Source organism: Haliotis cracherodii, unplaced genomic scaffold (assembly GCF_022045235.1).
Source record: "Haliotis cracherodii isolate W230 unplaced genomic scaffold, xgHalCrac1.p SCAF_8, whole genome shotgun sequence".
Taxonomy (NCBI): domain Eukaryota; kingdom Metazoa; phylum Mollusca; class Gastropoda; order Lepetellida; family Haliotidae; genus Haliotis; species Haliotis cracherodii.
The window spans coordinates 16,158,140-16,170,292 of record NW_027266341.1 but is presented as its reverse complement, the minus strand read 5'-3'; the positions used below and the strand labels follow the sequence as shown (position 1 = coordinate 16,170,292).

General features: G+C 52.0%; 1 protein-coding gene across 1 annotated transcript; it reads right to left on the bottom strand.

Moving 5' to 3' along the window:
• Positions 1–344: 344 nt before the first annotated feature.
• Positions 345–4,369, bottom strand: LOC139450819 (UDP-3-O-acylglucosamine N-acyltransferase-like). The gene is made up of 5 exons (XM_071232656.1): positions 4,250–4,369; positions 3,735–4,142; positions 3,285–3,590; positions 1,491–1,778; positions 345–548 (listed from the first exon to the last, which is right to left on the bottom strand). Exons 1-5 carry the CDS (start codon positions 4,367–4,369, stop codon positions 345–347), a joined length of 1,326 nt encoding a protein of 441 aa, XP_071088757.1.
• Between the last annotated feature and the right edge of the window lie 7,784 nt (positions 4,370–12,153).

Sequence of the window (12,153 nt, the reverse complement as noted above, 5' to 3'; positions counted from 1 at the left end):
GATGTGTAGAGGTTGCACAAACATATGTTTGATCAGGCGGGTCAATAGTGTAGAAACTGCTTGAAGAGGCGGCTGTCTGAATTATATAGTGTGCAGAGTCGATGACAGTAGGTTGCTGATCTTAAAATAACCAGAGGTGCCGTGGTTGTTAAAACGTCTGGTAATACATTAGGGGACGGGAGAGTCATCGACTTGCGTGTCTAACCATACGGCGGTGTTCTATCGCTTATTTGCCCCCTCCTAATCGATTTGACCATTCGCGCCTCTATTAAACAAAATGTTCAAGAAACAAAGAGAAAATAAAAATATAAGACGTATTAAAAAGAAAAATAATCATAAAGAAATTAATCCGACCGACTCTGATCAGGGTGCCTCCTCTCCCACGCTGACTCACCCACGCCAACACCCACCTCAACCACCACACCCACCTCAACCGCCACACCCACACCCACCTCAACCACCACACCCACACCCGCCCCAACCACCACGTCCACACCCACCTCAACCACCACGTCCACACCCACCTCAACCACCACGTCCACACCCACCTCAACCACCACACCCACACCCACCTCGACCACCACGTCCACACCCACCTCAACCACCACGTCCACACCCACCTCAACCACCACGTCCACACCCACCTCAACCGCCACACCCACACCCACCTCAACCACCACACCCACACCCACCTCAACCACCACACCCACACCCGCCTCAACCACCGCACCCACACCCACCTCAACCACCACGTCCACATCCACCTCAACCACCACGTCCACACCCACCTCAACCACCACACCCACACCCACCTCAACCACCACACCCACACCCGCCTCAACCACCACACCAACACCCACCTCAACCACCACACCCACACCCACCTCAACCACCACACCCACACCCACCTCAACCACCACACCCACACCCACCTCAACCACCACACCCACACCCACCTCAACCACCACGTCCACACCCACCTCAACCACCACGTCCACACCCACACCCACCTCAACCACCACACCAACACCCACCTCAACCACCACACCCACACCCACCTCAACCACCACACCCACACCCACCTCAACCACCACACCCACACCCACCTCAACCACCACACCAACACCCACCTCAACCACCACACCCACACCCACCTCAACCACCACACCCACACCCACCTCAACCACCACACCCACACCCGCCTCAACCACCACACCCACACCCACCTCAACCACCACACCCACACCCACCTCAACCACCACACCCACACCCACCTCAACCACCACACCCACACCCACCTCAACCACCACGTCCACACCCACCTCAACCACCACGTCCACACCCACCTCAACCACCACGTCCACACCCACCTAAACCACCACACCAACACCTACCTCAACCACCACGTCCACACCCACCTCAACCACCACGTCCACACCCACCTCAACCACCACACCCACACCCACCTCAACCACCACGTCCACACCCACCTCAACCACCACGTCCACACCCACCTCAACCACCACACCCACACCCACCTCAACCACCACACCAACACCTACCTCAACCACCACGTCCACACCCACCTCAACCACCACGTCCACACCCACCTCAACCGCCACACCCACACCCACCTCAACCACCACACCCACACCCACCTCAACCACCACACCCACACCCACCTCAACCACCACACCAACACCTACCTCAACCACCACGTCCACACCCACCTCAACCACCACGTCCACACCCACCTCAACCGCCACGTCCACACCCACCTCAACCACCACGTCCACACCCACCTCAACCACCACGTCCACACCCACCTCAACCGCCACACCCACACCCACCTCAACCACCACACCCACACCCGCCTCAACCACCGCACCCACACCCACCTCAACCACCACACCCACACCCACCTCAACCACCACACCCACACCCACCTCAACCACCACACCCACACCCACCTCAACCACCACGTCCACACCCACCTCAACCACCACACCCACACCTACCTCAACCACCACGTCCACACCCACCTCAACCACCACACCCACACCTACCTCAACCACCACGTCCACACCCACCTCAACCACCACACCCACACCCACCTCAACCACCACACCCACACCCACCTCAACCACCACGTCCACACCCACCTCAACCACCACACCCACACCCACCTCAACCACCACACCCACACCCACCTCAACCACCACGTCCACACCCACCTCAACCACCACGTCCACACCCACCTCAACCACCACGTCCACACCCACCTCAACCACCACACCCACACCCACCTCAACCACCACACCCACACCCACCTCAACCACCACGTCCACACCCACCTCAACCACCACACCCACACCCACCTCAACCACCACACCCACACCCGCCTCAACCACCACACCAACACCTACCTCAACCACCACACCCACACCCACCTCAACCACCACACCCACACCCACCTCAACCACCACACCCACACCCACCTCAACCACCGCACCCACACCCACCTCAACCACCACACCCACACCCACCTCAACCGCCACACCCACACCCACCTCAACCACCACACCCACACCCACCTCAACCACCACACCCACACCCACCTCAACCACCATACCCACACCTACCTCAACCACCACACCAACACCTACCTCAACCACAACGTCCACACCCACCTCAACCACCACACCCACACCCACCTCAACCACCACACCAACACCTACCTCAACCACCGCACCCACACCCACCTCAACCACCACACCCACACCCACCTCAACCACCACGTCCACACCCACCTCAACCACCACGTCCACACCCACCTCAACCGCCACACCCACACCCACCTCAACCACCACACCCACACCCACCTCAACCACCACGTCCACACCCACCTCAACCACCACGTCCACACCCACCTCAACCGCCACACCCACACCCACCTCAACCACCACACCCACACCCACCTCAACCACCACACCCACACCCACCTCAACCACCACACCCACACCCACCTCAACCGCCACACCAACACCCACCTCAACCACCACACCCACACCCACCTCAACCACCACGTCCACACCCACCTCAACCACCACACCCACACCCACCTCAACCACCACACCCACACCCACCTCAACCACCACACCCACCTCAACCACCACGTCCACACCCACCTCAACCACCACACCCACACCCACCTCAACCACCGCACCCACACCCACCTCAACCACCACGTCCACACCCACCTCAACCACCACGTCCACACCCACCTCAACCACCACACCCACACCCACCTCAACCACCACGTCCACACCCACCTCAACCACCACACCCCCACCTACCTCAGCCACCACGTCCACACCCACCTCAACCACCACACCCACCTCAACCGCCACACCCACACCCACCTCAACCACCACGTCCACACCCACCTCAACCACCACACCAACACCCACCTCAACCACCACACCCACACCCACCTCAACCACCACACCAACACCTACCTCAACCACCACGTCCACACCCACCTCAACCACCACGTCCACACCCACCTCAACCACCACACCCACACCCACCTCAACCACCACGTCCACACCCACCTCAACCACCACGTCCACACCCACCTCAACCACCACACCCACACCCACCTCAACCACCACACCCACACCCACCTCAACCACCACACCCACACCCACCTCAACCACCACACCAACACCTACCTCAACCACCACGTCCACACCCACCTCAACCACCACGTCCACACCCACCTCAACCGCCACACCCACACCCACCTCAACCACCACACCCACACCCGCCTCAACCACCGCACCCACACCCACCTCAACCACCACACCCACACCCACCTCAACCACCACGTCCACACCCACCTCAACCACCACGTCCACACCCACCTCAACCACCACACCCACACCCACCTCAACCACCACGTTCACACCCACCTCAACCGCCACACCAACACCTACCTTAACCACCACACCCACACCCACCTCAACCACCACACCCACACCCACCTCAACCACCACACCAACACCTACGTCAACCACCACGTCCACACCCACCTCAACCACCACGTCCACACCCACCTCAACCACCACACCAACACCTACCTCAAACAGCACACCCACACCCACCTCAACCACCACACCCACACCCGACTCAACCACCACACCCACACCCACCTCAACCACCACACCCCGACCCCCTCAAACCCCACCATGGTACTTCGCTCTCCCACGAGGAATAACTCCTGCCCCCACGCCCACACCCACACCCACACCCACACCCACACCCACACCCACACCTCATCTCCATCTCGGAAAAAAACATCTACCATCATCACCCAACCCCAACCCCCAACCCCAACCCCATCCCCATCCCCAACCCCTCAAACCTCACCATGGTACTTCGCTCTCCCACGCGGAATAACCCCTGCACGCACACCCACCCTCACCCACACTTCATCTCCATCTCGAAAAAAGCCCTCTACCATCATCAACCAAGCCCCCATGCTCACATTAACATCCGACTTCAGTTGTTATCATGTAGTTTACAGCACATGTCGCTACTCCGCTGAACAAAGGTAGCCATGGCTTTTGTGTTGCGTAATGTCAACACTAGAAACATTTTACATTTGTACAAATCCAGACCGGATATTTTTCATGTTTGATTCAGTTCATGTGGTATTTTAGGCATCATTTACATAGCCTTGGAGCGAATGGTGTCCCTGGAAATTTCGTAGGCGTATTGAAACAAAGGAAACATAACTATATATTTTAGCGCAGCGGTGTTCGCTCGGTGTGCATAAAGTCCTAGTTCGAACCTACTCAAAGCATGCGCCACAAAAAACCAAGGAAACAGCTAATGTCAAGGCCTTTATATTGTTTGTTGTTTAACGCCGCATCAAGCAATGTTCAAGCTACCAGTGATTGATAGCATGAATAGCTTTTCACACCGTCCCACCTACCCAATCCATGCAGCGACACAAGCATGGGTTGCTGGGGACCCGGAATCCCCAAGGGACGACAGACGAGCATAGGCTGCTTGGGACTAGTCCTGACCCAGAATCCCCAGGGGACGACAGACGAGCATGGGTTGCTGGGGACTAGTCCTGACCCGGAATCCCCAGGGGACGACAGACGAGCATGGGTTGCTGGGGACTAGTCCTGACCCGGAATCCCCAGGGGACGACAGACGAGCATGGGTTGCTGGGGACTAATCCTGACCCGGAATCCCCAGGGGACGACAGACGAGCATTAGGTTGCTGGGGACTAGTCCTGACACGGAATCCCAGGGGACGACAGACGGGCATAGGTTACAGGGGACTAGTCCTGACACGGAATCCCCAGGGGACGGCAGACGAGCATTAGGTTGCTGGGGACTAGTCCTGACATGGAATCCCAGGGGACGACAGACGAGCCTGGGTTGCTGGGGACTAGTTCTGACATGGAATCTACAGGGGACGACAAACGGGCATAGGCTGCTGGGGACTAGTCCTGACCCAGAATCCCCAGGGGACGACAGACGAGCATGGGTTGCTGGGGACTAGTCCTGACACGGAATCCCCAGGGGACGGCAGACGAGCATTAGGTTGCTGGGGACTAGTCCTGACACGGAATCCCCAGAGGACCACAGACGAACATGGGTTACTGGGGACTAGTCCTGACAGGTGTAGGTAGATATACAGTTGTAGGGTACTGAAGACACACGTGAGATACAGGTGTAGGGTACTGAAGACACATGTGAGATACAGGTGTAGGGTACTGAAGACACGTGAGGGATACAGGTGTAGGGTACTGAAGACACATTTGAGAGATGCAGGTGTAGGGTACTGAAGACACACGTGAGATACAGGTGTAGGGTACTGAAGACACACGTGAGAGATACAGGTGTAGGGTACTGAAGACACACGTGAGAGATACAGGTGTAGGGTACTGAAGACATGTGAGAGATACGGGTGTAGGGTACTGAAGATACATGTGAGAGATACGGGTGTAGGGTACTGAAGACATGTGAGAGATACAGGTGTAGGGTACTGAAGACACATGTGAGAGATGCAGGTGTAGGGTACTGAAGACACACGTGAGAGATACAGGTGATAGGGTACTGAAGACACGTGAGAGATACAGGTGTAGGGTACTGAAGACACGTGAGGGATACAGGTGTAGGGTACTGAAGACGTGAGATATACAGTTGTAGGGTACTGAAGACACGTGTGAGAGATACAGGTGTAGGGTACTGAAGACACACGTGAGATACGGGTGTAAGGTACTGAAGACACATGTGAGAGATACAGGTGTAGGGTACTGAAGACACATTTGAGAGATGCAGGTGTAGGGTACTGAAGACACATTTGAGAGATGCAGGTGTAGGGTACTGAAGACACATTTGAGAGATACAGGTGTAGGGTACTGAGGACACACGTGAGAGATACAGGTGTAAGGTACTGAAGACACACGTGAGAGATACAGGTGTAGGGTACTGAAGACACACGTGAGAGATACAGGTGTAGGGTACTGAAGACACATGAGAGAGATACGGGTGTAGGGTACTGAAGATACATGTGAGAGATACGGGTGTAGGGTACTGAAGACATGTGAGTGATACAGGTGTAGGGTACTGAAGACACATGTGAGAGATGCAGGTGTAGGGTACTGAAGACACACGTGAGAGATACAGGTGATAGGGTACTGAAGACACGTGAGAGATACAGGTGTAGGGTACTGAAGACACGTGAGGGATACAGGTGTAGGGTACTGAAGACATGTGAGATATACAGTTGTAGGGTACTGAAGACACGTGTGAGAGATACAGGTGTAGGGTACTGAAGACACGTGTGAGAGATACAGGTGTAGGGTACTGAAGACACATTTGAGAGATGCAGGTGTAGGGTACTGAAGACACGTGAGAGATACAGGTGTAGGGTACTGAAGACACACGTGAGAGATACAGGTGTAGGGTACTGAAGACACACGTGAGAGATACAGGTGTAGGGTACTGAAGACACATGTGAGAGATACGGGTGTAGGGTACTGAAGATACATGTGAGAGATACGGGTGTAGGGTACTGAAGACATGTGAGAGATACAGGTGTAGGGTACTGAAGACACATGTGAGAGATGCAGGTGTAGGGTACTGAAGACACACGTGAGAGATACAGGTGATAGGGTACTGAAGACACGTGAGAGATATAGGTTTAGGGTACTGAAGACACGTGAGGGATACAGGTGTAGGGTACTGAAGACATGTGAGATATACAGTTGTAGGGTACTGAAGACACGTGTGAGAGATACAGGTGTAGGGCACTGAAGACACATGTGAGAGATACAGGTGTAGGGTACTGAAGACACATGTGAGAGATGACACGGAGCATAGGTTGCTTGGGACAAGTCCTGACCCGGAATCCCCAGGGGACGACAGAAGAGCATTGGTTGCATGGGACTAGTCCGGAAACGGAACCCCCTGGGGACGACAGACTGGCATAGGTTGCTGGGGACCTGTCCTAACCCTAGGGGTTACCTCACCGAAGGCTAGAGAGTTCGGACGAGTTAGGCAGGATTCATAAGTTGTGATAGGTAGTCAGTCTCCTGTATCAAACAATGTAAGTCAATGTGTTGGGTGTAAGGCAGCTCTAAACAATACTTCAGCTATATCTTCAGCTTGGTGAGTGAGTATTGTTTTACGCATTGTGTAGCAATATTCCAACAATGCCACGGCGGAGGACACCAGTAATGGGATTCGCACATTTAAGCTTGATGTGGATAGAGGGAAGAGGAGGCCACAGATATACGTTATGCACTTAAACGGTGGTGCTGGCTGACCATTGGTCATAAACGGAACGAATACACGATTCGAACCTACGAACCAACGGGTCCTTGCTCAGTTGAGGGACTTCACATTATAGCAAGCATTACTGCGTGAGTGCATTAGTTAGTTTATCCCGCTTTTGTAACGTCCGTATGAACAGGTGCTACTCTTCCAACACACCACATCGCTTTCCATTTGGTTTAAAACCATCTGCGTCTCTGCATGAAACAGCAAGATATATATTGCTGTGTTTGTGACAGCGTATTGTCTTGTGTAGGTCTAGATGATGCAGGTGACGAGATTTTAAAATTATCTTTAAATAGCTCGTCTTGTCAAGGAGTATATTTGTTACGACCGATATTTTAAAACAGTGGGGATACAGGGGTGATCTCAGATTTATCCAAGATATATTTGTCGATTGGCAGCTTATTCCGGTGAAGTAGGGACTGTTGCAGGCAGCCGTGGATGTGCGCGTGGGTGCAACAGTAGACAGTCGGGGCTGTACGCTTCACGAGGAGTTCCAGTTCCCTGTGATTGGTCATAAAGCTTATTCTTTGAAGAATCACGAGTGTAGTGACATCAGTATTAAGTAAGACAAAGTTGTTGTGTTGGTTTAGAATATCTGTCGATATGTGAGAGATACGATGGACGGTACTGTAGACACAAGTGAAAGATAACTGTGTCTAGAGTATTGTAGACATGAGAGAGATACGGGTGTAGGGTACTGTAGACACATGTGAGATATACGGGTGTAGGGTACTGTAGACATATGTGAGATATACGGGTGTTGGGTACTGTAGACAAATGTGAGAGATACGGGTGTAGGGTACTGTAGACATATGTGAGATAAACGGGTGTAGGGTACTGTAGACACATGTGAGATATACGGGTGTTGGGTACTGTAGACATGTGAGAGATACGGGTGTAGGGTACTGTAGACATATGTGAGATATACGGGTGTTGGGTACTGTAGACATGTGAGAGATACGTGTGTAGGGTACTGAAGACACACGTGAGAGATACGGGTATAGAGTATTGTAGACATGGGAGAGATACGGGTGTTGGGTAATGTAGACAAATGTGAGAGATACGAGTGTAGGGTACTGTAGACAAATGTGAGAGATCAGGGTGTAGGGTACTGTAGACAAATGTGAGAGATACGGGTGCAGGGTACTGTCGACAAATGTGAGAGATACGGGTGTAGGGTACTGTCGACAAATGTGAGAGATCCGGGTGTAGGGTACTGTGGACACATTTGAGAGATACGGGTGTAGAGTAATATAGACACATTTGAGATATACGGGTGTTGGATATTTGAGACTCCAGTGAGAGATACGGGTGCAGGGTACCACTTTCAGCAATGTTACAGCAATTTGGTTTAGGGGGCCAACATCCCCGACATCATGTGTAAAGTTTCTTCGCCTACTCTGCAAAGACGAATACACACGCACACACGCACGGACGCACGCACGCGCACACAAAACACACACACACACACATATATATATATATATATATATATATATATATATATATATATATATATATTCGTCTTTGCAGAGTATATATATATATATCCCTTACCCATCGCCCTATCGCATCTCTAACACCCACCCACCCAACGCAACCACCAATACCAACTCAAGGCCTCTAAAACATTGTCCACGCTTAGGACAGAGAGGACACACACAGAAGCAGTATTGTATTAAATGGGGTGAAATGGATAGCGAGCGTATTCCCTTCAGAATAGCTACACCAGACAGAGAGTGTAACCAGCCTCTAGTAAGTATGACAGTGAGCTCGTCTCGTCTGACGGGATACGTGCAATGTGTTTGACAGCTTCCCTGCCGGATTAGGCGCGCGGTATTGTCATCATGGTTTATTCTGGTACGGCATCACCCGGTGGCCTACTTGTACGGGGCATAATGATGTGTGCAGCCACCTTCTCCCTTTGTGTGTCAATATTTCACAATGCTGTTTTTGTCTCTGACTGGCTCAGTGTATATGTATGTAACAGCTAAGGTAAAGATTGGCATTTTCCGCTTCAGATCGAGTTTGGTGAAGTGTTCTGTGGTCTAGTGGGGTGAGGAGGTTCATGCTGAAAAGTCCACCACCATCAGCCCATGTTAATCTATAATCCGGTGATATGTGAAATTCTATAATAAACCCGTCCCCTAATCCCCTCACAACCCCTACCCAACACCCCAACAACCACCGCGAACAAGTATGAGGGGTATGTGTGTACATGTGTCTCTGTCTTTGTTTGTTTGTTAGTTGTTGTTTTTGTTTGTTTTATTTTTTGTGCTTTTTTTGGTGTGTTTTTTGTTGTTATTTTTTTATTGGGGGGGGGGGGGGGGGGGGGGGGGGCTCTGTCTGTCTCTGTGTGTGTGCGTGCGTACGTGCGTGTGTGCGTGCGTGTGTGTGTGCGCGCGCAAGGATGCTCTACTTTTTTATATCGTACATCTCGTATGTTTTACAAAGGAATTTATATGGGTAATTACCCAACTATCAAGCGCACAGGATTGCCTTTTGCAAACAACTCGTTCTTGTACTGATGACTGTTATATTCACTATCGTGTATAAAAGGAAAAGGCATATCCGCACTCGTTCCACCTTCCCGTTTTTCACATCTGTCCCTGTCTCGTTAGTTTGATGGACACGGGTCCTGCTCTAGCAATGCTGATGGTTACTGGAAGTGTTTCCGTTGGGTGCAGCATGCAGATCTGGACATGCATTGATGTTTTGCTCGACTACAGAACATCAGTTGCCTTTTCCATACACCACCGAGGATATTAACCTTTTCAAAGAACAGGCACCTAGAAGTCGAGGGTAGGATTACTGCAGGATGTACTTTAAGAACACGAAGTCATCTATTTTCCAGCAGCGATGAGTGGTGTTCGTTGTTTTCCCCATTCAGCGTGAAGCTCATGTTTCGCCGGGAATACATAATGAACAGGTGCAACACTGTATGCCCCTTGTGTGCCATATGATGCTAAGGGGTGAGCGTTTGGTGTGTGTGTGTGTGTGTGTGGGATTTGAGTGTGTGTGTGTGTGTGCGTGTGTGTATGTGTCTGCGTGTGCGTGCATCCGTGCATGTGTCTGTGTGTACGTGTGCGAGTGCAATTTAATAGCGCTTGAAAAAATATTTACCTTTATATCGCCGCATGCCGGTTTTATACCGGAAGAAAGCCGTGATTTTACTATCTACCAAGGATCATAAACAGTGGGAATTTAGAATCAGAATCATTTGGTTAAGGGATGCAGTCGAGTACATCAGTCCATGCAGTCGAGTATATCAGCCCATGCAGTCGAGTACTAGCATATCAGTCGATGAAGTCCAGTACGTCAGCCCATGCAGTCGAGTATATCAGTCCATGCAGTCGAGTGTATCAGTCCATGAAGTCCAGTACGTCAGTCCATGCAGTCCAGTACGTTAGTCCATGAAGTCGAGTACATCAGTCCATGCAGTCGAGTACATCACTCGTTGCAGTCGGGTACATCCTTCCATGCAGTCGAGTACGTCAGTCCATGCAGTCGAGTACATCAGTCCATGCAGTCGAGTACATCAGTCCATGCAGTCCAGTACGTTAGTCCGTGCAGTCGAGTACATCAGTCCATGCAGTCCAGTACATCAGTCCATGCAGTCCAGTACATCAGTCCATGCAGTAAAGTACATCAGTCCATGCAGTCCAGTACATCTTCCATGAAGTAAAGTACATCAGTCCATGCAATCCAGTACATCAGTCCATGCAGTTCAGTACATCCTTCCATGCATTTAAGTACATCAGTCCATGCAGTCCAGTACATCAGTCCATGCAGTAAAGTACATCAGTCCATGCAGTCCCGTACATCCTTCCATGCAGTAAAGTACATCAGTCCATGCAGTCCAGTACATCAGTCCATGCAGTCCAGTACATCCTTCCATGCAGTAAAGTACATCAGTCCATGCAGTCCAGTACATCCTTCCATGCAGTAAAGTACATCAGTCCATGCAGTCAGGTACATCAGTCCATGCAGTCCAGTACATCCTTCCATGCAGTAAAGTACATCAGTCCATGCAGAAAAGTACATCAGTCCATGCAGTCCATTATGTTAGTCCATGCAGTCCAGTACGTTAGTCCATGAAGTCGAGTACATCAGTCCATGCGGTCCAGTACATCAGTCCACGCAGTCCAGTACATCAGTCCATGTAGTAAAGTACATCAGTCCATGCAGTAAAGTACATCAGTCCATGCAGTCCAGTACGTTAGTCCATGAAGTCGAGTACCTCAGTCCATGCAGTCGAGTACATCAGTCCATGCGGTAAAGTACATC

What these genes read in the sequence shown, in the direction of transcription:
- LOC139450819 (XM_071232656.1), bottom strand. Translation starts at nt 4,369, where the DNA reads ATGGTAGATGTTTTTTTCCGAGATGGAGATGAGGTGTGGGTGTGGGTG. An exon ending in GTGTGGACGTGGTGGTTGAG is followed by an intron (nt 3,591 to 3,734) that starts GTAGGTGTTGGT and finishes GTGGTGGTTGAG; the next exon opens with GTGGGTGTGGGTGTGGTGGT. An exon ending in GTGTGGGTGTGGTGGTTGAG is followed by an intron (nt 1,779 to 3,284) that starts GTGGGTGTGGAC and finishes GTGGTGGTTGAG; the next exon opens with GTGGGTGTGGACGTGGCGGT.